This window comes from Carassius auratus, unplaced genomic scaffold (assembly GCF_003368295.1).
Source record: "Carassius auratus strain Wakin unplaced genomic scaffold, ASM336829v1 scaf_tig00037431, whole genome shotgun sequence".
NCBI classification, from domain to species: Eukaryota; Metazoa; Chordata; class Actinopteri; order Cypriniformes; family Cyprinidae; genus Carassius; species Carassius auratus.
In genome coordinates this window covers 44,134-70,107 of record NW_020526381.1, presented here as the reverse complement: position 1 = coordinate 70,107, position 25,974 = coordinate 44,134, and the positions used below count along the sequence as shown (strand labels likewise).

The 25,974-nt window shown below is 36.1% G+C and overlaps 4 protein-coding genes and 1 pseudogene across 5 annotated transcripts in view; 2 read left to right on the top strand and 3 right to left on the bottom strand.

Annotated features, from left to right (window-relative positions):
- The first annotated feature begins 1,946 nt into the window (after nt 1-1,946).
- On the top strand, nt 1,947-5,218 carry LOC113083237 (hereditary hemochromatosis protein-like; annotated as a pseudogene).
- A 4,084-nt stretch (nt 5,219-9,302) lies between these two features.
- On the top strand, nt 9,303-12,922 carry LOC113083232 (major histocompatibility complex class I-related gene protein-like). The gene is made up of 5 exons (XM_026254414.1): nt 9,303-9,372; nt 9,885-10,136; nt 11,350-11,622; nt 12,402-12,683; nt 12,789-12,922. Exons 1-5 carry the CDS (start codon nt 9,318-9,320, stop codon nt 12,920-12,922), a joined length of 996 nt encoding a protein of 331 aa, XP_026110199.1. The 5' UTR covers nt 9,303-9,317.
- A 282-nt stretch (nt 12,923-13,204) lies between these two features.
- On the bottom strand, nt 13,205-14,441 carry LOC113083240 (mesoderm posterior protein 1-like). The gene is made up of 2 exons (XM_026254420.1): nt 13,722-14,441; nt 13,205-13,603 (listed from the first exon to the last, which is right to left on the bottom strand). Exons 1-2 carry the CDS (start codon nt 14,388-14,390, stop codon nt 13,550-13,552), a joined length of 723 nt encoding a protein of 240 aa, XP_026110205.1. The 5' UTR covers nt 14,391-14,441; the 3' UTR covers nt 13,205-13,549.
- A 4,588-nt stretch (nt 14,442-19,029) lies between these two features.
- LOC113083242 (uncharacterized) lies at nt 19,030-20,031 on the bottom strand. The gene is made up of 2 exons (XM_026254422.1): nt 19,276-20,031; nt 19,030-19,118 (listed from the first exon to the last, which is right to left on the bottom strand). Exons 1-2 carry the CDS (start codon nt 20,002-20,004, stop codon nt 19,068-19,070), a joined length of 780 nt encoding a protein of 259 aa, XP_026110207.1. The 5' UTR covers nt 20,005-20,031; the 3' UTR covers nt 19,030-19,067.
- A 3,192-nt stretch (nt 20,032-23,223) lies between these two features.
- The window catches only part of LOC113083233 (synaptic vesicle glycoprotein 2B-like), a 29,683-nt gene continuing 26,932 nt past the window's right edge, over nt 23,224-25,974 (bottom strand). For both annotated transcript variants that reach the window (XM_026254416.1, XM_026254415.1), the window contains exons 9-13: nt 25,659-25,823; nt 25,420-25,553; nt 25,149-25,349; nt 24,830-24,989; nt 23,224-24,414 (exon numbers count right to left, since the gene is read on the bottom strand). In XM_026254416.1, the coding sequence (XP_026110201.1) occupies nt 24,231-24,414; nt 24,830-24,989; nt 25,149-25,349; nt 25,420-25,553; nt 25,659-25,823 (844 nt within the window). In that variant the 3' untranslated portion in view covers nt 23,224-24,230. The remainder of the gene's footprint in view (nt 24,415-24,829; nt 24,990-25,148; nt 25,350-25,419; nt 25,554-25,658; nt 25,824-25,974) is intronic.

The window sequence follows — 25,974 nt, the reverse complement described above, 5'->3', positions numbered from 1 at the left end:
GTACATACTGTTTTTCCATGCAATTATAAAAACTTCTAAGTTAGTTTTTCTCCATTTGCTTTCAAGACTACGAGTTACTTTCTTGAGAGAGTGAGTATTACTGTTATACCATGGTACAGTACGTTTATCTCTAACCTTTTTCAATTTGATGGGGGCAACAGCTTCTAATGTATTAGATAAAATAGTGCCCATGTTGTCAGTAATTTCGTCTAATTCATGTGTATTTTTGGGTACAAATAGCAGTTGAGATAGATCAGGCAGGTTATTTGCAAATCTTTCTTTGGTGGCTGGAACAATAGTTCTGCCCAGACAGTATCGTTGAGACATATAGTTAATATCAGTTATACGCAGCCTGCACAATGCAAGGAAATGGCCTGTAATATCATCACTTTGAGGTACAATATCTATAGCAGTAAGATCGATTCCATGCGATATAATTAAATCTAGTGTATGATTAAAACGATGAGTGGGCCCGGTGACATTTTGCTTGACTCCAAAAGAGTTTATTAGGTCAGTAAACGCAAGTCCTAATGCATCATTTGCATTATCAACGTGAATATTAAAATCTCCCATGATTAGCGCCTTATCAACTGTAACTAGAAGGTCTGAGAGGAAATCTGCAAATTCTTTTAGGAATTCTGTATACGGCCCTGGTGGTCTATACACAGTAGCCAGAGCAAGAGATACATTAGATTTATTTTGCATGTCTGACAGAGTAACATTTAGCAGAAGTATTTCAAAAGAGTTAAACCTGTATCCTGTTTTCTGGGTAACATTGAGAATATCACTATATATTGGTGCAACACCTCCCCCACGACCAGTCTGACGGGGCTCATGCTTAGAACAGTTGTTTGGTGGAGTAGACTCATTTAGACCAATACAATCATTTGGTTTTAGCCAGGTTTCAGTCAAGCAGAGTACATCAAAACTATTATCTGTGATAATTTAATTTACAATAACTGCTTTTGGTGTGAGTGATCTAATATTTATGAGCCCAAACTTTAAAAATTGTTTTTTTTCATTTACTTGACATTTTTCTGGTTTAATTGCGATAAGATTTTTTCTAGATCCTACATTATATTTATATTTTGACCTCACTATTCGGGGAACAGACACAGTCTTAATAGTTAGAATGATCTTTCCAGAAATGACGCTACTCGAGAAAAAAATACAATCACTCTAAAATAGATGGCGACACCTTACAGATATGAGATGTAACGTAATTTCTCTGCGTGTTTGTAGCCTTTTGCTTCGCAGCAGTGCAAGGCGGTTTGAAAGGCAACAGTAATTGGTTTAATTTCAGATGAGTGACAATTCAACAATATCCAGTAGACAATGTGGCTAGTATTTGCTGACCGTCTTGACTGGTTTACAAATGGGGAATGCTACAGTTATGGAGACCCGAGGAGGTCTTAGGCAATCGCCTGCTAAGTAACTTGATTGATTTTTAATAACCTAAATTATTCTGTTCCTGATGCAATAGGTGGCCAATTGTTGCCTTTCTCAGCTATCCCAAATATCTGGACTGAAGGTAATATGGGTATCATTTAACAGTAATGACTTGATTAATAATACAGTAATTGTGCTTTAAGTTTTATTTATTTATTTATGTATAATCCAGAGCAAGAATGTTCATGTTAAACAATGTTAAGTAATAAAATCTTATTGTAAAGTGTTTGAAAAAATATTGTTTAAATTGTCACTGCCTTTATTATTTTGGAATAAATGTAAAATACATTAAAAAACATTATGAAAAGTATAATTAGTAAATAACAAATAATGTTAATTGAATACAAAATAGAACAATAGTTGTTCTCTCTGTTTTATGTCATGTTTAACCAAGAAAATGTGACACCATTAAGAGAAAACATGAATTTCACCCACCCACACACACACACACCTATGTTAGTTTCCTATTGCTGTCTGCAAGAGGCAGCCCCCATGACTTCCTGTTTTGATGTGCGGTTTTAGTGAAAGGCACTTGCTGCTGACAACTGCCAAATTTCCCCAACAGTACATCGACTGTTATTTCATTTGTGTAAAAAGTGTGCGATATTTTTGGGGTAAAACAGATGCTCGAAATTCAATGTGATTTTAGACAAAAAAATAAAATAAAACCAAAAACATTCGGAAATAAATCGCCAACTTCAAGTGAGTGCTGAGTGAAAGCTTGCAATATGTATGTCAGCAATATGGGCAAAATCCTGCTCTTTCTGTTTTTACTTCCAGAATGCACTCTTACTGCTCCAAAAGGTAAGATTTCAAAATATTAATTTCAAACTCTACTTATTTAATTTGTCTGCACTTAGAATTCTGTCAGAATAATTGCACTGCAAATATTTGTTCAAACCAAGAATCACCGCTTCCCACCATGCTACAGGAAAGCATTGAAAATGACAGCAGTGAAAAGAAACAAATGAAAAATGGAAGATCAAAGATCAACTAATGTAACTATAAGGAGCTGTCATAATGTCAGAGAAACAATTTGGTTCTGGTTCAAGCAGTAGACTACTTCAAGCCGGACTATGACTTAATAAAAATAAATTTTACGAAATGCATGTGCACTTGGTTCTTTTTCACATTGTTTTAGTTATTTGATCTAGATTTCCTGGTTGAAGCAACTGCTAATCCCCAAAAAACTTGATGGAACAAATAGGCTATCAGTTGACTATCATAGTTTTTTTTTAATTGTGTTGTTGTTGTGTATTTCCTGTTATTATCACAGGCGCTCACTCTATATGGTTGCTTGCAACATACATTGAAGGACAAACGCCATTTCCTGAATATAGCTATGCATGCTGGATGATATCAGAATTATGTATTACAACGGTGAGACGAAAACTCTCCATCCAAGAGGGAATACAACCGCTGAAGACGATGTGTTTGATTCATCTCTTCTCCTCAGAATAAGTGACTACATATATACACACTTTAAGGAAAGGTTGGCAGTAGCCAAACTAAACTTAAATAAAACAGATCGTAAGTATTGTAATTATGTAGCTAATTTAATTTGATCTAAAAGGCTTTTTTTTATGACTGTGAAATGTCTACAAAGCTTTACTACTGAACTTTATCCCTCCATTCAAGGTGATCTTGTCCTTCAGAGGCTGGTTGTGTGTGAGTTGAGGGATGATGATGAACCTGGACAAATGATCACACGAGATGCCGTCAGAGGATCCACCACTGATGAGCTGCAATATGTTGACAATAACTTTACATATCAGGGAACTTTAAATGTCTCACCCTATGTGCTGAAAATACATCTTGAAGACAGCAAGCATCGTCATCAATTTCTGTACCGCCCATACTGCATCAAAACACTCAAGGGTTACCTTGAAAAAAGGAGAAATCAAGTTAATAGAAAAGGTACAATGACTAGCCAGACCTCGCAAGAACAAGTGTTCTTATTTATAGTTAGCTTTCTGAATTATATTGAACATTTGTTAGGCTAATATATAATTAAATAAAAATATCTCCATATGTATTTATCTATCAGTGAAACCCCGAGTTAGACTTATCCAGAAAGCAAACTCTGGCTCTGGAGGGTCTCGTGTGAGTTGTCTGGCAACAGGATTTTACCCTCGTCACATCAACCTGACCCTGTTCAGAGACGAGCAGCCTGTATCTGATCATGAGATCACTGGAGGAGATCTGCTGCCCAACGGTGACGGGACGTACCAGATGAGGAAGAGTCTGGAGATCAGCAGAGCAGACAAACGCACATACGACTGCTCTGTCACACACCTCAGTCTGGACAACAAACTGGACGTCACTTTGGGTAATAAGCTCTTACAGAAAACACAATCTTACAATTAAAGCAAAAACAGTTAAATCAATCTCTCAGTCTGTGGTTAATGTTGCAGAGCTTGAACACGGGGAACCATCTAAATCAGTGATTCCTTCAGTTCTGACTTTTTTGGCTCTGATGTTGTTGTTTGGAGCCGCAGTGGCTATAACTGCGAAGAAAAGACGATCTGCAGGTATGACAAGAATGGAAAACATTTGCACACTGTACACACGCATTAAACAATATATTTCATTTTCAGCATCTGAAGAAAATATGGACTCAAATTCAGTATTGATGTGCGACGACACAAAGTGACAATCTGTACATTTATCTGACCTACAATTTCCACTGTAATTCAGGGGTGGAGACCTTAGAGTTAAACAGATCTTTGTCTGCAAGTGTCAGTCACTGCCACACAACTGACTGACTGTCAAACTGTCATACCTTTCTATTCCTTGACCTACAAGTGGAGAAGCTTTACAGAAATGTAGACACCCATCATGCTTAAATGTCATATTTAAATGCCTCTAACCATTATTCATGGCCTAATGGTTAGGGAGTTGGACTTGTTACCCAATGGCTGCGGGTTCGAGTCTTGGTACCGACATGTATTGTAGTTGGCGGGAGTGAATGACCACAGCACTCTCTTCCACCCTTTATACGACTGAGGTGTGACCCTTGAGCAAGGCACTGAACCCCCAACTGCTCCCTGGGTGCCTCAGCAAAAACAGGTGCCCACTGCACCGGGTGTGTGTCTGTACTTACAGCTGTGTGTGTGCACTTGGATGGGTGAAATGCACAAATTTGTAATATGGGACACCATGCTTATAGCCACAGGTCACGTCCTTTCCTTTTTTATTGTAAATTAAAATTTAAATTTTCTTAAAATAAAGTTTATGCTTATATTGTTAGTAGTGCATTTATTTTTGTTTGCTTAGGTAGACTAAAGCTATTTTGCCTTTTTAAGAGATGCATACCATGACATCTGGTGGAATGAGCATTTGTATTAAATTTAAAAAAAAAAAATTGTATTACCCGTCTTGCATAAAACCTTGCAGAATTAACTTATAATAGAATGTTAAAAACACAAAATACATAATAATAGATTTGTAATTGATAGATTTTTTAAGTCATAATTTCTATGTTATAGTTTTAACAAAGCAAAAACTAAACATGCTTTTGTTCTGGACAGTCTGCTTTGAAAGGTGTAAAATTTACTGATTTGCGGCATTTATCTCCTTTCTACCCCATCCTTGTATAGAAAAAAGAAATACAAATTCTTCAGGGTCTTTTATAAGTTATTTGAGTTGTTGTCTTACTGCCTGCTAAGCAACTTATACTCACACTTAGTGGTGTTTATCAGTGATGCACGGTTACGAGTCATCCAAAAACATTTTTAATGATATTCGGGTCACAGTTGGTCGGGTCGTTTGAAATAAAGATGCCAATTAAACCTTTGTAATTTATATAGTACTAGACACAATTTTGAAATACATAGGCCTATACTTATATATTGGCTGAATAACTGGCATGAAGATCCCAATTTCAAAGAAACCCAAGATAACAGGACTTAACGACTACAGAGCCTTACTGGACCCTCCGCAGTTTGCTTACCGAGCAAACTGGTCCGTGGATGATGCAATTAACATGGGATTGCACTTCATCCTGCAACATCTGGACAAAACAGGGACTTATGCGAGGATCCTGTTTGTGGACTTTAGTTCGGCTTTCAACACCATCTTCCCAACAGACCTCCAGACAAAACTGACCCAGCTTTCTGTTCCTAGCTAGTGCATCACCAGCCTTCTGACAGATTAGTGAGACTGGGGAAATTCATGTCAAACAGCTGCTCAACCCTCACAAGATTTCAGTGTAGGTCACTTGGTAGTTGGCCAGTGTTAATCAGGTTTCAGGTAAATGTGAAAGTCAAAGTTTGTTTGTGGTGCAAAGGGTGTCTATCAGAAGCATTTATTTTTGATATTGCCAGTAAAACTAAAATATTCTTCTAATATGACCAGGAATTAGACTTAAAATAAATAAAAGTTCTGCTGCTGCTGTTGGAGAGTGTTGTTATATAAACTACAGCCATGCTTGTGTGTGCATTAAACCATTAACCGGTGCTAAACTGCTGACTTCATCATATAATTAACAATTTGAACCATCAATGTATTAATTAAACTCACTTTAACATTCAACAGTTTATTTTCTACACATCTTGTATATATGTATGAATATATATATATATGTGTGTGTGTGTGTGTGTGTGTGTGTGTGTGGTTACAGTCAAATCATATAAAACTGTGAAATCACTCAGGAAATCTGTCCTGTCTTGCCTGCATTGCTCAGCTTTTGTTGCTTGACTCGCATTGCTTACGCCCACAATCTGTTGCCAACGGTCGCTGTTGCTTGTGTCGCCAGTTCTCCAATGAAAATGAATGTGCCAACCATTCATAAAAAAAGATCTGTCCACAGCTCCGGGGAGTTAATAAAGGACTTCTGAAGCGAATAGATTCATTTTGATACATTATAAACCGTAATCAAAACAAGGATCCAAGGTGGCGGTGCATCCACATGCAGCGGCTTCTCTCTCTCCCGTCAAAATGGTGTTTTCGTGTTTTTTTTCCTGTGAGTCGCAGTGTTTTTGCACGTTTTCATTGCGTCTACCAGTAAAGGGTTAGTTCACCCAAATATATATATTTTTTCAAATAATGACTCTCATGTCGTTTCAAACCCGTAGGACTTTCCTTCCGTTCATCTTTGGAACACAGTTTAAGATATTTTAGATTCAAAGCTTTCTCCATTGAAAATGTATGTACGGTATACTGCTGACAAAAGTATATTCACTTTCCAACACAGGGTAACAACACTCTGGACTTTGTTTACACCACACAGAGAGGAGCTTACAAAACTGTACGCCTGCATACAGACCGCTCGTTAAAGTCACCAAACCAGTTCACAAACAAATACAAGTGTGGCCGGAAGGGTCGTCAGAGGCTCTTCAAGACGGCTTTGACACAACTGACTGGAATATTTTTAAGCAGGCCACCACATACAATAACACCACAAACCTCCAAGAGTAATCAGAGACTGTCACTGCCTACATCACTAAGTGCATTGATGATGTAACAGCCACAAAGACAATCACTGTCCGGGCCAACCAGAAGCCGTGAATGGCAGGGAAGGTCTACAGACTCCTGAAGGCTCTGAACGCTCTCTTCAGAGCTGGAGATGAGCTGGCCCTGAGGACAGCTGGGGCCAATCTATCCTGCGGCATCAGAGAGGCTAAGAGACAGCACTCCAGGAGGATAGCCCATCAATTCAGCGACGGCACTAAAAGCTGAGACAAAGGATACAGACCATTACGGACTGCAAGCCCCCACAGCGGACCTGTGACAGCACCATCTCCCTGCTGAACGAGCTGAACACCTTCTTTGCTCACTTTGAGGAACAAAACAGCACCACTGCACAGAAGACTCCACCTCATCCCGGCAACAAGGTGATGATGCTGACCCTGGACAGGACGAGGAGATCCATCAGCAGGATCAATTCATGCAAAGCTCCGGGTCCTGACAACATCCCTGGGCATGTACTCAGAGACTGTGCAGTAGAAAATCACTGATGTCTTCACAGACATTTTCATCATATCACTAGGTCAGACTGTTGTACCCACATGCTTCAAAGCTACCACCATCATTCCAGTCCCGAAGAAGCTGTCTCCATCCTGCTTCAATGACTACCGTCCAGTTGCACTTACTCTTATTCTCAAGAAGTGCTTTGAACGGCTAGTCACCCGGACCCCTTCCAGTTGGCATATCGGTCAAACTGCTCGACTGATGATGCCATCACCACTGCTGTCTTCTCAGCACTAATACATCTCGACAAAAAAGACTCATGCGCCAGAATGCTAGACTTTAGTTCAGGATTCAACAAAATCAACCCTCAACAGCTCATTCACACACTGGTCTATCTGGGGCTCAACACTTGGCTGTGCAATTGGCTGTTGGACTTTCTGACAGGAAGACCTAAGGGTCGGCAGTAACACATCCAGCACCATCACACTGAACACTGGGGCCCCCCAAGGATCTGTTCTGAGCCTCCTCCACTTCACTCTACTGACACACAACCGTAAACCACCACACAACTTCAACCTTTTCATTAAGTTTGTGGATGAAACCACTGTAGTGGGTCTCATTAGCAACATAGATGATACAAACTACAGGATCGAAGTGAGCCGCCTGGCCGGGTGGCGCAGTGACAACAATCTCTGAATATGGAGAAGACGGAGGAGATTTACATCCCCAGGTGTAACTAAAGAACTGCTCTCTGAGCTTTTTGTCACTTTAAATCAGTCTGAACTATAGCTCTTTTGCACTACAATAATTTTATCTGCACTGTTTGTTTTCTTCACTGGTTTGCACTCTATCTTCCATGTTCCTTGTGCTGCTTTATTTAATTGTATTTTTTTTTGTATTTATTTTTTAAACATGCCATTATTTGTATAGTTGTATTTCATATTTAATCTGTATCTATCTGTATTTTTATGCTCTACTTGTTAATGTTATCTGTATGCACCAAGTGTCTGAGAGTAACGCAATTTCAATTATTTGTAAGTTTGTGCTGTACATGTGGAAGAATTGACAATAAAGCAGACTTGACTTGACTTGTATTCTCAAGCTTCCGTTAACTGGTACACATGTACATGAGAGAGTGGCATTCCAGCAGATGGCGTAGGATGTAGCTGACAAATGACAAATAGTGATCAGCTGACAACACCTTGTTTTGAACTGTGTGTTTAAAGTTCATTCGGCAAAATCTGTAATCTTAATCTGGCATAACTCAGATGTTTACTTGTAATTTTCCAGGAAACTGTGGAATCCTTGACGCGCATCTAATACTGAAAAATAAAATATTTAATCCTACTTTTACTATTAGATGACAATATAAAGAACTAAAATGGCAATGTTGCTATTTTAATGTACATTTTTGCCATTAACCATCAGTTACACCTCTGTAGCTGTTTATTATAGACTTTTTTTTTTTTACCTTGTACCAACCCAGGCTTTCCTATTTAAACTCACATAAAAAGCAAGCTTCACCAATGAGATGTGCTACTGGTTGGTTATTGATTACATGGGAAAAGCTATTTTTTTCACTGAATGCCATTTGATTTGTAGCTTAAATTCTAACAACATTTATTTATTTACCTTGGAGAGTTATAAATGTAAAGATACAGTAGAAAGACAAACAGATTGAAAGACTAACAGCAAAACAAGCCAAAACTTCTCCATACCATTTTTATTCACATTCATTGATTCGGTTCCCAGTAAGTGTCTGAAAAATGCATACATGTATGCTGCATATTGGTAAAACTATGCTAGTTGTTGAGTTAGTAATACAAATATTTTACCTACACTGATTACACAGAAAGGAAGTGTAAAACTAAAACTAAAGCATTTATGTCACAATGTCATGATGTGCACAAACTAGAATTTCCAGTTAGTTTCTTGAACACAGATACTCTGCATGCAGCATGGACAAAATTCTGCTCCTTTTTGTGTTTTTATTACCAACAGCTGCTTCAAAGGGTAAGTTATATAATTACTGCAGCAGGGGAATGTATTATTGCCATATTTAATGATATTATAAGTAAATGTGAGTAGTCATTTAGCAAATAACAACACAATGCTTTCTCTTTGAGACTTTAACCCTGTATCTCGTTCATAGACTATTATATGAGACATTACAATTAATGATAATATTTTCATATTGTATTTGGAATCTATATAAACATTTGTAATCTCACATTAACGAGTACCACATGCAAGAGATCAAATAAAAAAATAATTCTACTTTTTGCTGATGAAGATCTGGTTAGTGCCATCTAGTCAGCCATTTGAAATGTTTGCTGCAATAAGTTTATGAAATGAAACCCTGCTAAATTTTACATGTTATAGTACTGTGCGGGTCAAACTGAACTGCAAGGCATATTTTCCCACTGCTTATAGAAATATTGTACGTGGTTTATTGAATCTCTTCTCTGTGCACTTCACATGTATTTTTCCGTTTTATCAGTTGTTTTGGTTGTTGTTTCTTATAGGTTCTCACTCTTTACATATTCAAGCCACTTACACTAAAAGCCAGTCACTCTTTCCTGAATATAGTATCACATTTATGTTGGATGACATCATAATCGGATACTATGATTCAGCGACAAAGCTCTATATCAAGAGAGGACATACAACAGAAGAAAATGATGCATTTAACGAAAATTATCACAGGGCTTTAAGTGACGATATGTTCACTGCTATAAACCATAGACTGGAATTGCAATTCGATAATCATACGCACAGTAAGTAGAGTGTTCTAAATACGTTGCAAATAATATGATAAAGGATATGTTAAAACAATACTATTGTCATGTTATGTCTAGGCCTACATGTTATGAATGTCTCAAACTTTCTGCAAGAGGATAATGTTATGTCCCTAAAATAAAATATATTCAGATTCAGTGGTTGTACATACACACTGCAAAAATGTTGGTTACTTGGTATTTTTGTCTTATTTTCCAGTACAAATATCTACACATTATTAAATCAATATACATTTACTTTACAACCATATTTCTTATAAATTAACCCTACTTAATAATTGTCCCTTAAGTAGGGTTTACATTTAAGTTCCTTGGTGTCAGATAGATCCCAAACTTTTATTTCCCAAAATTAAATTTATGATATTTTTTGGGAATTGTTTTTATTTACCGCACAATTATTTAACTACGCCATAAATTATCTTATGAAAAATTCATAAAAAAAAAAAAAATCTTTAATGATGATCTTAAATCTTAATTGTATTTGGACATTGATCGATGTGATAGGGATAGAATACTGCCATCTACAGGTTTGTGGAAAATGTTATAATGTTATAATTTAAGAAAGAATGTGAAATGGCCACATATATCCAGTAGAGGTCAATAGGGATTGCTTCTCCTCACAACTTTATGATATATATTTTGTAAATATATATTTAAACATTCTAAAATACATTAAAAAACTGTATTTATTTTTGTTGTTGTCTTATATATTTCGAATTGTTTGCTTTTGCAAACTATTATACTTAAATTTTCAGAAATTTTACAAGTCGCCAATAAAACGCATGACCGTAATCAGTTATTATTTATTTAATATTTAAGAAATAGTGTGTGTGGCGTGGTGTGTTATGTCTACCTCTGCACACTGTTGTGCATTTATGTCATCCAACCCCCGCAAATATATTATTTAAGAAAAGTCACAGAGTCTCCTGAGATGAAGGGAACACTTTTTAAGAATGAAGGAATCTTTCAATAGGGTCAGCTGGACCCCAAGGACTAATTAAGTGTTAAGTAAAAAAATAATTTATGATTAAAATAAGAAAACTATCTGCTGGTTGGGAAAAACAAAAAATTAATTTAAAGGGAAAATAAGGCAAAATACTGGATTTATTTATTTTTTTGCAGTGTAACAGTATTATACCAGATTACTGTGTAAAAAAGCAAGTTAAATGAAGACTGTCCTCCTCACTTACAGTTGTTGATGTTCATCAGACACTGATTCACTGTGAGCTCCTGGAAAACATGGAATCAGGAAAAATTACAGTTAAAGGTGCCACAGGAGGATCCACTGTTGTTGAACTGCACTTTCTCAATAAAGAGACAACCTTCAGTTCTTCGTTCAATATAGTAAAGGTCAAACCGTTTGTAAAATATCTTCAAGAAAATTATGAACAAATGTACTACTCAATTTTCATGGAAACTCTGAAGGCTAACCTTAAAATGAGAAAAAAACTAATCAACAGGAAAGGTAAGTCAAAAACACTATTTCATATTTTTCTATGAGCTAGCTATATGAATTAAAGGAATAGTTCATCTCATGTTCCAAACCTGTATGAGTTTCTTTCTTGTGTTAAACCCAACAGAAAATATTTAGCCTACTGCTCCGGGTGTGTGTTTACGGTGTGTGTGTGTGTTTTCACTGCTGTGTGTGTGTGTGCACTTTGGATGGGATGAATGCAGAGCACTAATTCAGAGCATGGGTCACTATACTTGGCCACATGTAACTTTCACTTTCAAAACATGTCTCAAGACACATGACACGTTTTCCATTCCATGTGTCGCGTTTAAAAAAAAAGAAAGAATGAAAGAAAAAGTGTTATGTAGGCCTAAACTCGGTTCATTCTGCTCACCACAGTCCATTCTGTGTGAACACTGATTTTCAATGTGTACAGACAGGCTTGGGAATCAGGCGCTGTGTTGATGCATTTCTGCAAAAAACTAAATTAAGTAAATAAATCAAAATATTTCATTATTCAAATAATTACATTTATAACACTATATCGTGTGTGACAGTATTGCCCTGGATTTAAATTCAAAGTGTTTTCAAATGCACATTCGTCTCTCTACTTTTCTTCCTCCAATAATGCATTTTATTTCACCGTTGGAGGTAATGGGAATGCAAAAAAATAGTTTATATAAATATACATTTTTATATAAACATAATCCAGTAGTTTAGGTTTACATTCCAAACCAGAAAATCATGTTTCCAGTAGTGTACTTAGGTCTTTTTTCATTTTTCTTAAACAGTAAAGCCCAGAGTCAGACTCCTCCAGAAAGCAAACTCAGATTCTGGAGGGTCTCGTGTGAGTTGTTTGGCAACAGGATTTTACCCTCGTCACATCAACCTGACTCTGTTCAGAGACGGGCAGCCTGTATCTGATCATGAGATCACTGGAGGAGATCTGCTGCCCAATGATGACGGGACGTACCAGATGAGGAAGAGTCTGGAGATCAGCAGAGGAGACAAACGCACATACACCTGCTCTGTCACACACCTCAGTCTGGACAACAAACTGGACGTCACTTTGGGTAATTAGTTTACATGAGGCTACTGCACATAAATATTATATTTGAAATATATATTTAAAATTAAAATATAAATTAATGTCTTTATGAACTTTTATCTTTCTTCAGAGTATCCGGGGGTAACATTTAGGTCAGTGCGTTCCACAGTGCCAGTGGTTTTGGTTTTGGGGTTGCTGTTATTGACTGTGGCTGCTATTATATTAAATATTATGTGGAGGAAAAGATGGCATTACAAGAAATAAAAACATTAAAATAAGATGAAAAGAGATAGATCCTTTGACAAATAAATTTTGTTTTGTAAATGATGTATAATCATTAATTTAAATTAATTTCCTGTGTTTTGAGATTACTCATCTGCTTCTAGTGAGTATTTTAAATGTAGATCATGTCATTTTTCAAGTTGTGACACCCGCCCCCACTGTATTTTAATTTCAACATAGCAAATTACATTAAATTTGACTGAAATGAATATTTCCTAATTATCTGAACTTCCTTTTCAGCAACGACGGATACGGAGTGACAAGGTTTATAGTAAAAAATAACATGCTTGGTCCCATTTGTAAGCATTTATTTGTCACCATGTGAAAATATGTACAATTATAATCTGCCCTTGTTATTAATGAATTCATGTTAAAAAAATATATTTTAAATATGGCGGGGGAGGGGACAAAGTAAATGCCAAAACGTAATATTTCAAAGCATTTAATAAAAAAATGCAATATATACAAATGTATTCAATATAAAAATATATTATCTGATAAATAATTACAAACAATTAAAACAACAACAAAAGTCTTTAGATGAAGTTTTCATGGAGTGAGCATCTGATTTTTTCCTAAGGTGACCTCATATCCTCTCCTTGTTGTTCTTCATCTGAAAAACTGATTGCTGTAAATCGCATTGTGTGTTGTTGTGCAGGGAAACTGTAAAAGGAAGAAAAAGGAATGAAATCACTGTGCAACAAACAATTAGAACTCTTATAGTTATTAAATGAACATTCAGTATCTAGCAAATATTAACAGTAATGAAAAGCCTCCTTACCATACAGGATTGTGCATCTCTGAAGTTTGAAGCAGAAAGAAAGTTGTTTTCCATCTGTTGTGGTGAATCACTGAAGGGTGTGAATGGTGGACAGTACTGGACATTTTCTTGCATGTGTCCATGTGGCTCATCCAGACTCCAGGTTTCTGAAAGCAGATCTGTCTCAAGCCTCTCTGAAGTATCTTGTGAGTAGTCTAAGGTCTCCTCAGACTGTTCCAGCTGAGTAGAGAGATACGAGATGTAGCTAATAGTGAGGCGGAGGGTCTCAATCTTGGTCAGGGTTTGTCCAGCAGGAGCCACAGAAGGAGGTAAGTAGGTTCGGAGATGATGGAGAGCCTTGGTCAGATCCCTCATCCTGAGCTTCTCTCTTTCACTGGCCGTCTGACGCTTCTTTCCAGGGTTTTTAGACCTGGAACGTCTCTTTCCATCGGCAGGTAGAGCTAATCTGTGATTTTTAGCTGGTACGCAGTCGATCCCAGCGGCCTCTTGCTGTCTTTCAGCTCCCCAACGGCTCGAAGAAGGAGAAAAGCATCCAGAATCAATGGAGGAACTTGGAGAAAGGCTGCCACAGGCACTGAAGTACCCAGCATCAATGGTGGTAGATGTTTGCTTGCATTCAAACTGGCATTTGGCTCCCTGGAGCATGTAAGGAGAAAAGTTCAACTCCATGGTTGTGATCTTTTCAAAGCAGAGGAGATGTTTCCTTCTCGTTCTCTAGTACCTGAGTGAATGCTAAAGAGCTGGAGGCAGCAGCCCAATATATCCTGGATGTAGAGGTGTGATGTTGCACCTCCAGAAGGTGCTTTAGAATTTCAAAGCGGCAGAGAGACATCACACCAGGGGCAGGGGGTCTCTGGGAAAAATCACATCACTTCCAGCACAGGTGGGAGGTGGTGACTGCTGCGGTAAAATAACATACACGGCTACAGGGCAAGTTCAAGATAGATTTAGATTTAAAGTCTGGAGATTTTATTTATAGGAAAAATTCGGATGTGATTTTTTTGGCCGCTGTGTACTTCTGTATTTAGTTCAGTACTACATGGCACATAATAATAATTTTTAAAAAATCTGTCAATTTCTATTCCTGTAAAACCAGTCAAAAGTGGCATTTTAGTTATTGTTTAGTTTTAAATTAACAATACAACACCAGTAAATCAAAACGGAGCCATGCAATTTATTTTTCACCTTGCATCAGAGTCATGTCTTGATGCATTTTTTTTTTTTTTTTTTTTTTGCATTTTAAGAAATAAAACTATATATATATATATATATATATATATATATATATATATATATATATATATATATATAATTGTGTGTGTTTGTGTGTGTGTAATTATATGCATTTATTCTTTATATGTATATATTACATATATCTATATTTATAAAAAAATTTCAATTATACATTTATTATTTTTGTATGTGTAGAATTACCATCGGGTTGTTTTTCTAAAGAAAAGTTGTTCTGAATCAACGAAGGCCGTGAACGTTGGACAGTACGATTTTATTGAATTAATTTATAAAAAAGCATTTATTTATACGTTTGAAATGGTATGCAATTTAAATGTCTTGTTTTCTGCTTTTTATAAAATGCTTACTCTCTCAGAGTAGCACCTCTTTCTGAGAAGTGTGTAGCCTGTAATGTGTCGGTTGCTCACAGGTTTTTGTTTAGACAATTGACCTTTTACGGCCTCATGGGAACTCAGGAAGGACAGCTATTTTTAAGAGGGCAGATTATAAACATTTGAATTTGAAGTCACATTTTTGTTCAGTTTTACTTTAACAATTTTAAAATGTAAAATATATTACAAAAATAATACATATACTGTTGTGTGTGTGGGCATGTGTTTGTGACATATCAGGACACAACTCTGTATAATGACATGGGTATGACACAGGTATTACAAGGAGAGGGTGACTTATGAGGACATAACCCATGTCCCCATTTTTCAAAACACTTATATATCATACAGAAAGTTTTTTTGAGAAAGTAAAAATGCACAAAGTTTCCTGTGAGGGTTAGGGGTAGGGTTGGTGAAGGACGATAGAATATACAGTTTCTACATTATAAAAACCATTTCGCCTATGGGATGTCCCCACTTTTCACAAAAACAAACGTGTGTGTATGTGTTTGTGTTCATACACACACACACACACACACACACACACACACACACACACACACACACACACACACACACACACACACACACATTAATACATACATATACATACAATATTTGGAATTAAATGCAATCTCAAAATGTGCAAATGACAGGATAATAAAACTTGTGCAAAATCGCTATTTGATGCATGTGCTTTTAGATTTGAAGTGAGATCAGTATTTGATGGCTGTGTATGCAGTTGTTGTTTTCTTCTCTGAGGTGTAAGGTGAGCTCTGGGCTTCGGTGTGAGTAGCTCTGAGGAAATGGTTCCCAGACCACAACGTGTCACTTCTTGCTCCTTCTTGCCTGGTGCTGACCTGAAATAATTCGATTTAGACTGTTCCCAGACAACACACTCGTTTCAGATGAGATCAGAAGAACTGACTTCTGTGAATTTGCTGATTAAATTAAGAATGAGTAAATTCCAAATTCTGAATATGTCAAAAGTCATCAAATGGGATTCCAAATATACAACTATGAAATAATCATGGTCTATAGGTTAAAGCATACAGCAAACTTGCACAATTAAAAACGAAACAACAACCTCAAAAAAGACAAAATGTGCACATAATTCATTAAAAATGTCACTAGACACTGGTGATTCACTGAAATGTTGATTTAAAGTCTCAGACCCCCCTGCGAATGAGTTCCCTTCTTCCTTTTTTAAAAAGCGTTCTTAGTTTTTCCTAAAGCGCCAAAGGTCGATTAGCACATCAATGTGAAGTGTTTTTCTTATCCTGCTTGGTTAAATGTTGATTTGAGGTAAACAACTAGATTGTCTAAATGCTTTCCTCCCAGTGCTCTGTAAACTGTGTATTGAGCTCCAAATTAACACATCAGTCACAGGGTCAAGGGTATCTAAAGCAGAGCCCTAGTTCTAATCATCTGAGTATCTAACACCTCGGCACTGTCCTGAAACACATGCAGCACGCCGACCCCTCTCGCATTAGAGGATTATGAAGATAAGCATGCATGAAGTCCAGGCTTTTAAAGGGATCATCCTGTCCAGACTTTGAGGTGCGAGAGGATCTTTTGTTGACTTGAGGTTCATTAAGAAAGAGCTTCTATTTGCACAGGCCTGGTTAGTACTGATTAGTATTTAGCACAGCTTGAATGGGTTGGGGAATACCATCTTATGTCTTTTTGAGTTTAGAATACTGAATTTAGCTACAGGGAAAATGTAATCTGATTTACTTATTTTATTTTATTTTACATAAAAAGTATAATATAAATGTATTAATAAACTGAAATAAATAATAATAACTTCTTCTTTTCCAAGTCTTTATTCAATATAATAATATTTTATTTAAAACCTTTTCTCATTTAGTCCGTTTGACCACCAGAGGGCGTCTCAGAGTGGAAAATTTGAAAGAAAGTATAAATAAAAACAACAATAAAACACACACACACACACACACACACACACACACACACACACACACACACACACACACACACACACACACACACACACACATATAGTTGATAATAAAAACAACAATAAAACACACACACACACACACACACATATAGTTGATAATAAAAACAACAATAAAACACACACACACACACACACATATAGTTGATAATAAAAACTAATCAATTTATATTTGAAACAATCAATTATAAAAGCACTCAATTATATTTTTTCTTTAGTATAACAAAAATAAAATGTAATGATTTTTTGCTGAACATGTCTTTATAATAACACACTTAATATGTCAGAACTAATATTAGGCTATATATTTTTCTCAGAGTGTTAAAACTTGTTTTACATGAAAATATATAGCTTCCTTTATATCTTAGGAAGTGCAACCCCTTAAAAAAGGCGTCATGATATTTTAACCCCGTTTTATATTCTTCTAAACAATTGTTAATGCTGGTTAATTGTTTTGCTCCGTATTACATTTTCTTTATCTGCTGGGATCTGCGATTCCTGAATGTGAATACTGGCTGCAAAATCACATCAGCAGCATTCTGAATGCAATTTACATGAAAATGACTGAGGAGAGGCTCAAAGCATCCACTAACGCTGTAACTGCCTATCTATACAATTTCTGCGCATTCCAGAGGATTTTTGCATCTTTATTTCTGTCAGGGGTAACACAATCGCTCAACAGTATAGGAAGAATTGCATTATATATATCTGTATCTAGAAAAAATGCTATGAAAACAATCGTCTTTTGATTAGTTGCAATTCATATTGCTGTAAAATCATATATAAAGCACGCAACAGCTTAGGTTTAGGACAAAAGTAACAGTGTGTGTCAAGAGTGACATGAAGAGGAGTCGTCGTGGGGCAAAATCATAGCGGCGTATGGCTGCATGAGGCTGAATATTGCACCCTCTTATGGAAAATATAGACATTGCCTTACAATAAACCAAACAGGATTCATATAGCCTCCGTCACTCATATAGAATATGTTTGAGAAAGTATTCTTTTAGCATAACTGAGAAGCTATTAAAGTCTTTATTATTATTTTAAATTATTATTATTTTTTAAATGTTCAGTTATCATTTTAATGTAAGCCAGTTAAAATTTGAAAAAAAAAAATAAATAAATAAATAAATAAATAAATAAATATATATATATATATATATATATATATATATATATATATATATATATATATATATATATATATATATATATATATATATATATATATATATATATATATATTATTTGAAATATGTATTGTAATTATGGTTTTAGTTTCAATTTCAGTTTTGGTTAACTATAATAAGTAATAGCTGGTTTGAGAATCTATTGATAATGAGTAATCATGAATAATAACTGTTGATTTGTTGATGGACAAAAATGTATTTTAAACAAACAGTGAATATCTTTTTAATGTTATTGAATGATAAATAAACAAAATCGTGCAGTTCAGTCAATACACAAAAAAATAAAAACTTTGACATTTAGATGTTTTTAATATAAATATAAATAAATTAGTATAATTCTTGTACAAAAAAAGATAACATACAAATATAATATTAATATAAAAATGTTCAAATAAGATAAGACACTTTTTTTTAAAATACATTAAATACTGTACAGTATATATATATATATATATATATATATATATATATATATATATATATATATATATATATATATATATATATATATATATATATATATATATATATATGTATAAGTTGGATGACAGTTTCATCCCCAGAATTCCGGTGCAATTGGACAGCGGACAGCTTTGTTGTAAACCTTAAAAGAGAGGTGGAAAAATGAAGTATTTTATTCAGCATTTATTCAGTGTTTGAAAATGTAATTAATAATAATAATAAAAAATTACACAATGTGCATTATTTACATAATCAGAATTTTTCATTACAAATATATAAGTGCCAAGCAAAGAACAAACCTGGTATGTTGTGGCTGTATCTGCATACAAAGGGCCTTCCTGAAGAGATTCAGAGCTGGAGTTGAAGGAATCATCATGTGACGGTGTTTCCATGCTCGTGCAGACCTGATGACTGTCCATCCCTATCTTCCTCAACACATGCTCTGAAGGTCTGAAGGTGCTTTGAGACAGTTCTTCATGTGATGTGTTGAGTCTCCAGTACTCTGGTGTTGAATAGCCCTGATTTTGAGACAATTCTTGGTATGTAGCGCTCAGGCCCCTCATCTGGCAGAGAGACTCCTCGCTGAGGCCTAGTTGAGCAGACAGATAAGAGATGTAGCGGATGGTGAGGCGGAGCGTCTCAATCTTCGTCAATGTTTGACCGACAGGAGCCACGGAAGGAGGTAAATAAGTCCTGAGGTGGTGGAGAGCTTTGGTCAAGTCCCTCATTCTGAGCTTCTCCTTCTCGCTGGCGCTCTGTCTTTGCTTGCTTGGGTTCTTGCAGCGTGTTCTTCTAGCTCCTACTCGGGAATGTGGGCCGTCCTGATGTAAGGAACCCGATGTGGGCAACTTTACACCTCCGGGAGGTGGAGAACAGCTGTTTTGAAGCTGGGCTGAAGGAGAGAAGTCCATGTAGGAAGTAGGAGAAACTGCTTCAGGAGATAAGATGTCGTTGAATTCAGAGTCTGAGCTCAAGCAGCTCCAGGAGTTTTGTGTGAAGTAGCTGAAGAAAGGAGAAGACACGTCCATTCTGTGAGGTTTGGGAGAGTCAGTGATGCTGGAGGGAGGCTTTATAGTAGCCTCAGGCCTCAGAGGTGTGAAGTGACACCTCTGCAGGCCTCTGTCCCAGACCAGACTACAGGGAGAGAGGGAGAGAGGGAGAAGTCCAGGCCCGATGTGGGAACCTACAGATATGAGTCATCAGGTAATGTGTGATTTTTCACTCCTACCCAGCATGAACTTTCCCCCCCTTCCCTAATATTTTTTTACATCAAGCTCTCCAGAGCTGTTTAGACTATTTTCACCCCATAAATACAAACACAATAAAATAATTAATTAAAAATGTATAATCTAAAATGACAATTAAAAAAGAGCAGATTAATTGCATAACAATCACAATTTCATATAATGCTGAATACATAATTAGAAATAGTATACTATATAAATTCACAGATGCTGAAAAAAATTATTTAAATTATATTTATATTATTATATGAAATTGTATTATAGTTTGTGTGTATATATATATATATATATATATATATATATATATATATATATATATACACACACACACATATACACACTAGATTTAAAATATAAATGTTTATATATGTTGTTTTTGTATATTAAATAAACTAAAAATAAATGTTTTTTACATTATATAATATTTATATAATGAATAATAATAAGAATAATTATATAAATATATAAATATATAATATAATATAAAATAATATATATAAAAATAATAATGTTTTTGCATTGTTTTACATCAACCATAACATAAATATCAACCAATATCACTCCCCCAACCCCACAGTCAACTTTGATAATATATTGATAAAATATAATACAAACAACAACAACAAAAAACTATAAAATGCTAATAAAATAAAATAATGTTTAGAATTACATGTCAAACATGGCATAAATTATTCAAAAAAAGCACACAAATGCAAAGTTTGATAGATACTGATAAACCCATAAAGTATAAATCTATTCCGTTTCTAAGGAACCAAGCTTCAGACGATGATATGCGGTCAGTAGGTCAGTAGGTCAGAGACAGAGACTCAGGCCATTCTCTCACAGCCGCGGTGTTAAAGGACACCTCTAATGGGACACATTAAACGCTCTGTGGTCTGTGTCAACCTTTAATGGAATTTCACACCACACATGTAAGTGAGCTAATGAGGCTGGCTAAATAATATTAAGAGCATTCACACCAATATACTGTCAATGAAAAGACATTTAAGAATTAAGCTTATTCATATATAGACCGTTAAATGTTTTTTAGCTTTACATTATGACTTTTTAAAACTTGATCAGCATTAGCATAGCATAGTGTGCTCAAACATGTGCTGCTAATCCCAAACACAGCAGTTGCTAAACATTTAAAAATCACTAAAATGTTATGAAAACCCATTAAAAAGGTTTTCAGTATATTTAGCCTGTTTGAATGTGTGTGGGAGTGTGGGAGTTTTGAAATGCTACTGTTTAGACTGGCACCTTAGCATGGAACAACAAGGTGCTAAACCTGCGCCACACAGTTCACGAGAGTCTCCGCGACCTCACCGAGCTCAAGTCAAGAGTTCATCTGAACAGGCTTCTCTCAAAACATTTAGATTGGGTCAGATCAGATTTGACCTTTGTGATGTGAACTTCCCGAACCCTGATCTCACCCTCCGGGAGCCGAGAGGTGCCAGGTCTGTGGTGGTCTTTGGCACCTCAGATGCATGGTGGGTGAGACTGTTAGTATCTATTAGTTCTCAGTCTTAAAAGACCACAGTGTTCTGTTCACCATATCAAAAAGAATAAATAAAACCTATTTTTATTGAGGCATGTGTTTCTATTAACTCCTGTCATTTAAAGCAACAAACTGTCCTCTTGATGTTCCCGTGGGAATGACAATGTTCCCTCCTCTCGTGGTGTGCAGCATTTTGCACCATGAGTGTGAATCAAAACAAAATATCTTGAGACAGAGGTGCTGCGAATCAGGAGAAACATGACATTGCATTGTGAGAACAACATGAGTATGTGGTGCCCAAAGTGAAAAAACTAATTTAGTGCACTAAATATACTGCAATTACATTATCATATGAATCTCCAGGAGTCTAGTGTTTGATATTCACTCATTTCTGAACCAGAATTTGCATGTAACATGATCTTTGAACTCATTTTTGTACATGTTTTCCCACCCACTTCTACAGTTTCAGAGACCGTCAGTGTTGAATAGCTTCTTTTCAAACTAAAACCTCTCAACCAAGCGAAAATAAGGGACTCTGCTCCAGTTCTGTCTCAGGTCTTGCTGTTACATCTTTCACACAGTTGCTCAAACCCCAAGACAGAATGAGCTGGCAGGCAGAAGAAAGTTTTCAGCCAAAAAAAAAAACAGAAAACACAAACTGTGAATCACATAAATGTTTATTTATTTTTTTTATTCATAATGTACGGTCACAAAACAAAAACATCAGAACAGAAAACAGAAAATGATTTATTTCTGTGAAAGCCAGAAAATATTTCCAAATATACTTTAAAAATGAAGAAGCAAGTGTTCACAAGTAAACTTAGAATCATATGGATCACATGGATCTGTTTGATTTTTCAGGTATGAAATCCTGATTCTGCCACAGATTATTATTATTATTTGTTTATTAAAATAAAATCAAATTCTTTTTTTTCTCACAGTTACAGATTTGTATCTCAGAATTCCGACTTTTCTTCTCAGAATCTTGCAGTTCCAGTTTTATATCCTGCAAGATAAAAGTCAGAATTGTAGGATAAAAGTCACATTTACCTTATTTATTTTTTCTTTTTATTCCATGGCAGAAATTGGCTTCCTTATTCAGGTGTATAGATTTCATTTTGGTGCATGTATTTTTGATATTGTGTTTTAACGAAGTAATATAGTGAGCAAGCACAGCTTTGTTTGTTAGTTACAAAGGTGACAACTTTAACTTAAACTTTAAAGGTACAGTTCAGCTAAAAACAAAAATCATGTCATTATTTACTCACCCTCATATCGTTCCAAACCTGTATGGTTACACAAAATAACATTTTCTGGACATAGAATGGAAGTCAATGTGGCCCAAAAATAATATTTATAGACATTCTTCAAAATTTTGTGTAAAGAAGGTCATGCAGGTTTGGAATGACATGAGGGTGAGTAATGAGTTTTTTTTGTATGTGTACCATTCCTCTATAATCAGCTCATGAAAACTAAAATGATACAGATTTCCAATGATTGGTATGGTCTAAACCAGTTTTATTTGCAGTGAGACATACATTACATCATCCAGACAGCACATTGAGAAAAGACACATTACTTGGTAACTTACACACATGCAACTCAGCCAACAACACATACAGACATGTGGCTCTGTGAAGCTCAAGTCCAAAGTGACCAAACCGTTCCACTTTTTCAGGATTCACAGAATGCAAAACAATAAAACAAGAGCGCAATAGAGAAAGAGAGTGAGAGAGCACTAAGAAACAACACATTTAGTGAAAGGCAAGGTAAAGCGAGGCTAGCTTTGTAAGGAGCTCCGCCAGTTTACAGGTAATAAGCAAAAATAGAAAACGGAGGAAGCACAAGTAATGGTTTCTGTAGTGACCCAACAAACACAAGCGCACATTCTGCACCGAGCATCCAAACACACAGCGACACATTGAGATCAGTCTCTTGACATACAGTAGGACACTTGCAAACACCGGGACAAAAATACACTTTTTTTTTATCAGTGGAGGTTACATCATAAGCAAAGGCAGAGGGTGAGACGACAGCAAATTACAAGCTATAGAATAAGGTAAAAGTAAAATCTTCAACAGTACCTGAATTTTTTGACCAAGAAATGGCACAGGATTGAGACTTCCATAACTCTAATTACCCCATCCAAGCAAATCTAGGACAGCTGTATTTTTCACTAGAGGTTATTCTCTATAACACTCCTTGTAGATTTTCTAAAACTATATAACTAGTGCAGGTATTTTTTTTGAGGCTCTAAATGACTCAACAGGCTTTTAACGTATTGTATATGAAATATCAGGCATATCTATACAATAATATTTGACTAGGAGTAGATCCATCAGTTGGTCCTTGTAGGTTTTGAATATTGGAATTTAATATCACATATTATGGCATTTAAAGTATATATTTTACATTTTCTTGAATAAGCCCAATTTTATACATCCCAGCAGATATCTCCACACTAATAGTCATTTACAATGGCTTAGACCAAACTGTCAGCTTCAGATTTTCACAGCAAGACCTTCTCTCTGGTCTCAGGCAGTTTAAGGGCCAGCACTCCGCCACCGACCAGAGCACCGAAGGACAGCAGAATGGGGATGACTTTTGTAATGCCAACGAACGAGGCAAAGATTGAGCTTCCCAGTATCGCCGCCAACTTACAAATGGCATTTAAGACTCCAAACGCTGTGGCTCTGCAAGAGAAGTTAAGACCAGACAATGAAAAGACACTATGGCTTTTCACTTTTCACTTTAAAATTTCAGTTCTACTAAAAACTATTTGTATTAAGTCAATTTTTTGTGCATAGTCGGCTTGATAATGTGATTGTAACACTTTTTACGTTTTTAATCAGATTACAATTGGCATGGACTTTGTAGCCATGCTTCGAAAGACAAATGCAACATGTATTTAATCGTTTCAATATAAAATCTGCACACCAGTATTGTTATTGTTAAAGCAATCTATAGATTTAAAGCTAAAGCTAAAATATAAAGAAATACATATATAAAAACTGGATGAAAAATGCAAACCTACAAAAGTTTAACACTTTTCGCAAATCCACTAGCAAAAACAACACTAGTTTCTCAAAATGTATCCATTGGTTTTACCTTTTTGAAGTTGGGTAGAGCTCCACAGTGATGACTTGAATGCCGTTCCATGCTGCTACGCTAACGCCACAGAACAGACACTGCCAGGCTATGATGGCTGCCTGACTAAAGCTCAAGAAAAGGAAAAAGGTGCAGCCAGCAGAAATAAGCATCGAACCACCTGTAAGAGAACAAAAAATAGTCTTCACAGGCTCCTCTTGGTTTGAAACAACATTAGTGACTTCCTAGATTGCAAGCTACTAGATAAAAACATGCTGATAGCATTTCTGACAATAGCTAAGCTAAGGTTTGTAGCCATTTAGGCAGCGGTTCAGCTCACCTATAATCTTGATTCGTCCAATCTTGTCCATGAAGAGTGCCGAGATGATATTTCCAGGCAACACGGCTAAGCTGCCTAAGAAGCTGACCAAGTATACGAGGACGTCGTTCTCCTCATCATAGTCTAAATGGCATCCTTTCTTGTTTTGCAGGAAAGTGACGTTCTCAAATGTACAGTCAATGAACTTTTCTTCATACAAGTCTGTGGAAATGAACAAACCTTGAGGTCTAGTGCACTAAACCAGCTCTGAAAATTGGGTAAGATCTCTTACCTGTGTCATAAAACACAGTCCTGCGGATGGTGCAGTTCTCAAAGGTGGTTTCAGTGGATCGGATGTTCTCGAAGAAGCAGTCCAGGAACAAGGAGTCTTCAAACTTCACAGACTTCATCTCAATGTCGATGAACCTGCACGAAAGCACAAAGCCCATGTTGAGATAATACTATAGCCTGACAGTTAGGAAAAGCATTTGTGGGTAATTGATGTCGCAGATGGCGTTTTTGTCAGTGTACTTGTCGTTGATGTATTCTCCCTCTTTATGGACTTGGTTCTCCAAAGAGAAGTTGAAATGAAATTGCTCCACCTTCTCCCGATGAAACACTTTGACCTTAGATTCATACTCCTCGTGCTGGAGGTGTTTGATCATGTCAGGAAACCACACAGAAAGCCCGTAAAAACTGAAATATACCACAAGAAAGAGAAGCAATGAAAATGTTTTCTAAGTGTGAAAACGCCACCAATGGGGCTAATTCAATGTGTTGCAATTCCATTTGCTGACATTAGAGGCACTAAAGTTACAGAATTGGCCTTAAACCAAAGAAGAAATTA

Bases quoted from the DNA above. Each gene is read 5' to 3' on its own strand.
- LOC113083242 (XM_026254422.1), bottom strand. From the start codon at position 20,004: ATGGACGTGTCTTCTCCTTTCTTCAGCTACTTCACACAAAACTCCTGG. The intron at 19,119-19,275 runs GTTTGTTCTTTG...CTCTCTTTTAAG, and splicing joins ATACAGCCACAACATACCAG to GTTTACAACAAAGCTGTCCG.
- LOC113083232 (XM_026254414.1), top strand. From the start codon at position 9,318: ATGGACAAAATTCTGCTCCTTTTTGTGTTTTTATTACCAACAGCTGCT. The intron at 9,373-9,884 runs GTAAGTTATATA...TGTTTCTTATAG, and splicing joins ACCAACAGCTGCTTCAAAGG to GTTCTCACTCTTTACATATT. The intron at 10,137-11,349 runs GTAAGTAGAGTG...CCTCACTTACAG, and splicing joins ATTCGATAATCATACGCACA to TTGTTGATGTTCATCAGACA.
- LOC113083240 (XM_026254420.1), bottom strand. From the start codon at position 14,390: ATGGAGTTGAACTTTTCTCCTTACATGCTCCAGGGAGCCAAATGCCAG. The intron at 13,604-13,721 runs GTAAGGAGGCTT...TTCCTTTTACAG, and splicing joins GAGATGCACAATCCTGTATG to TTTCCCTGCACAACAACACA.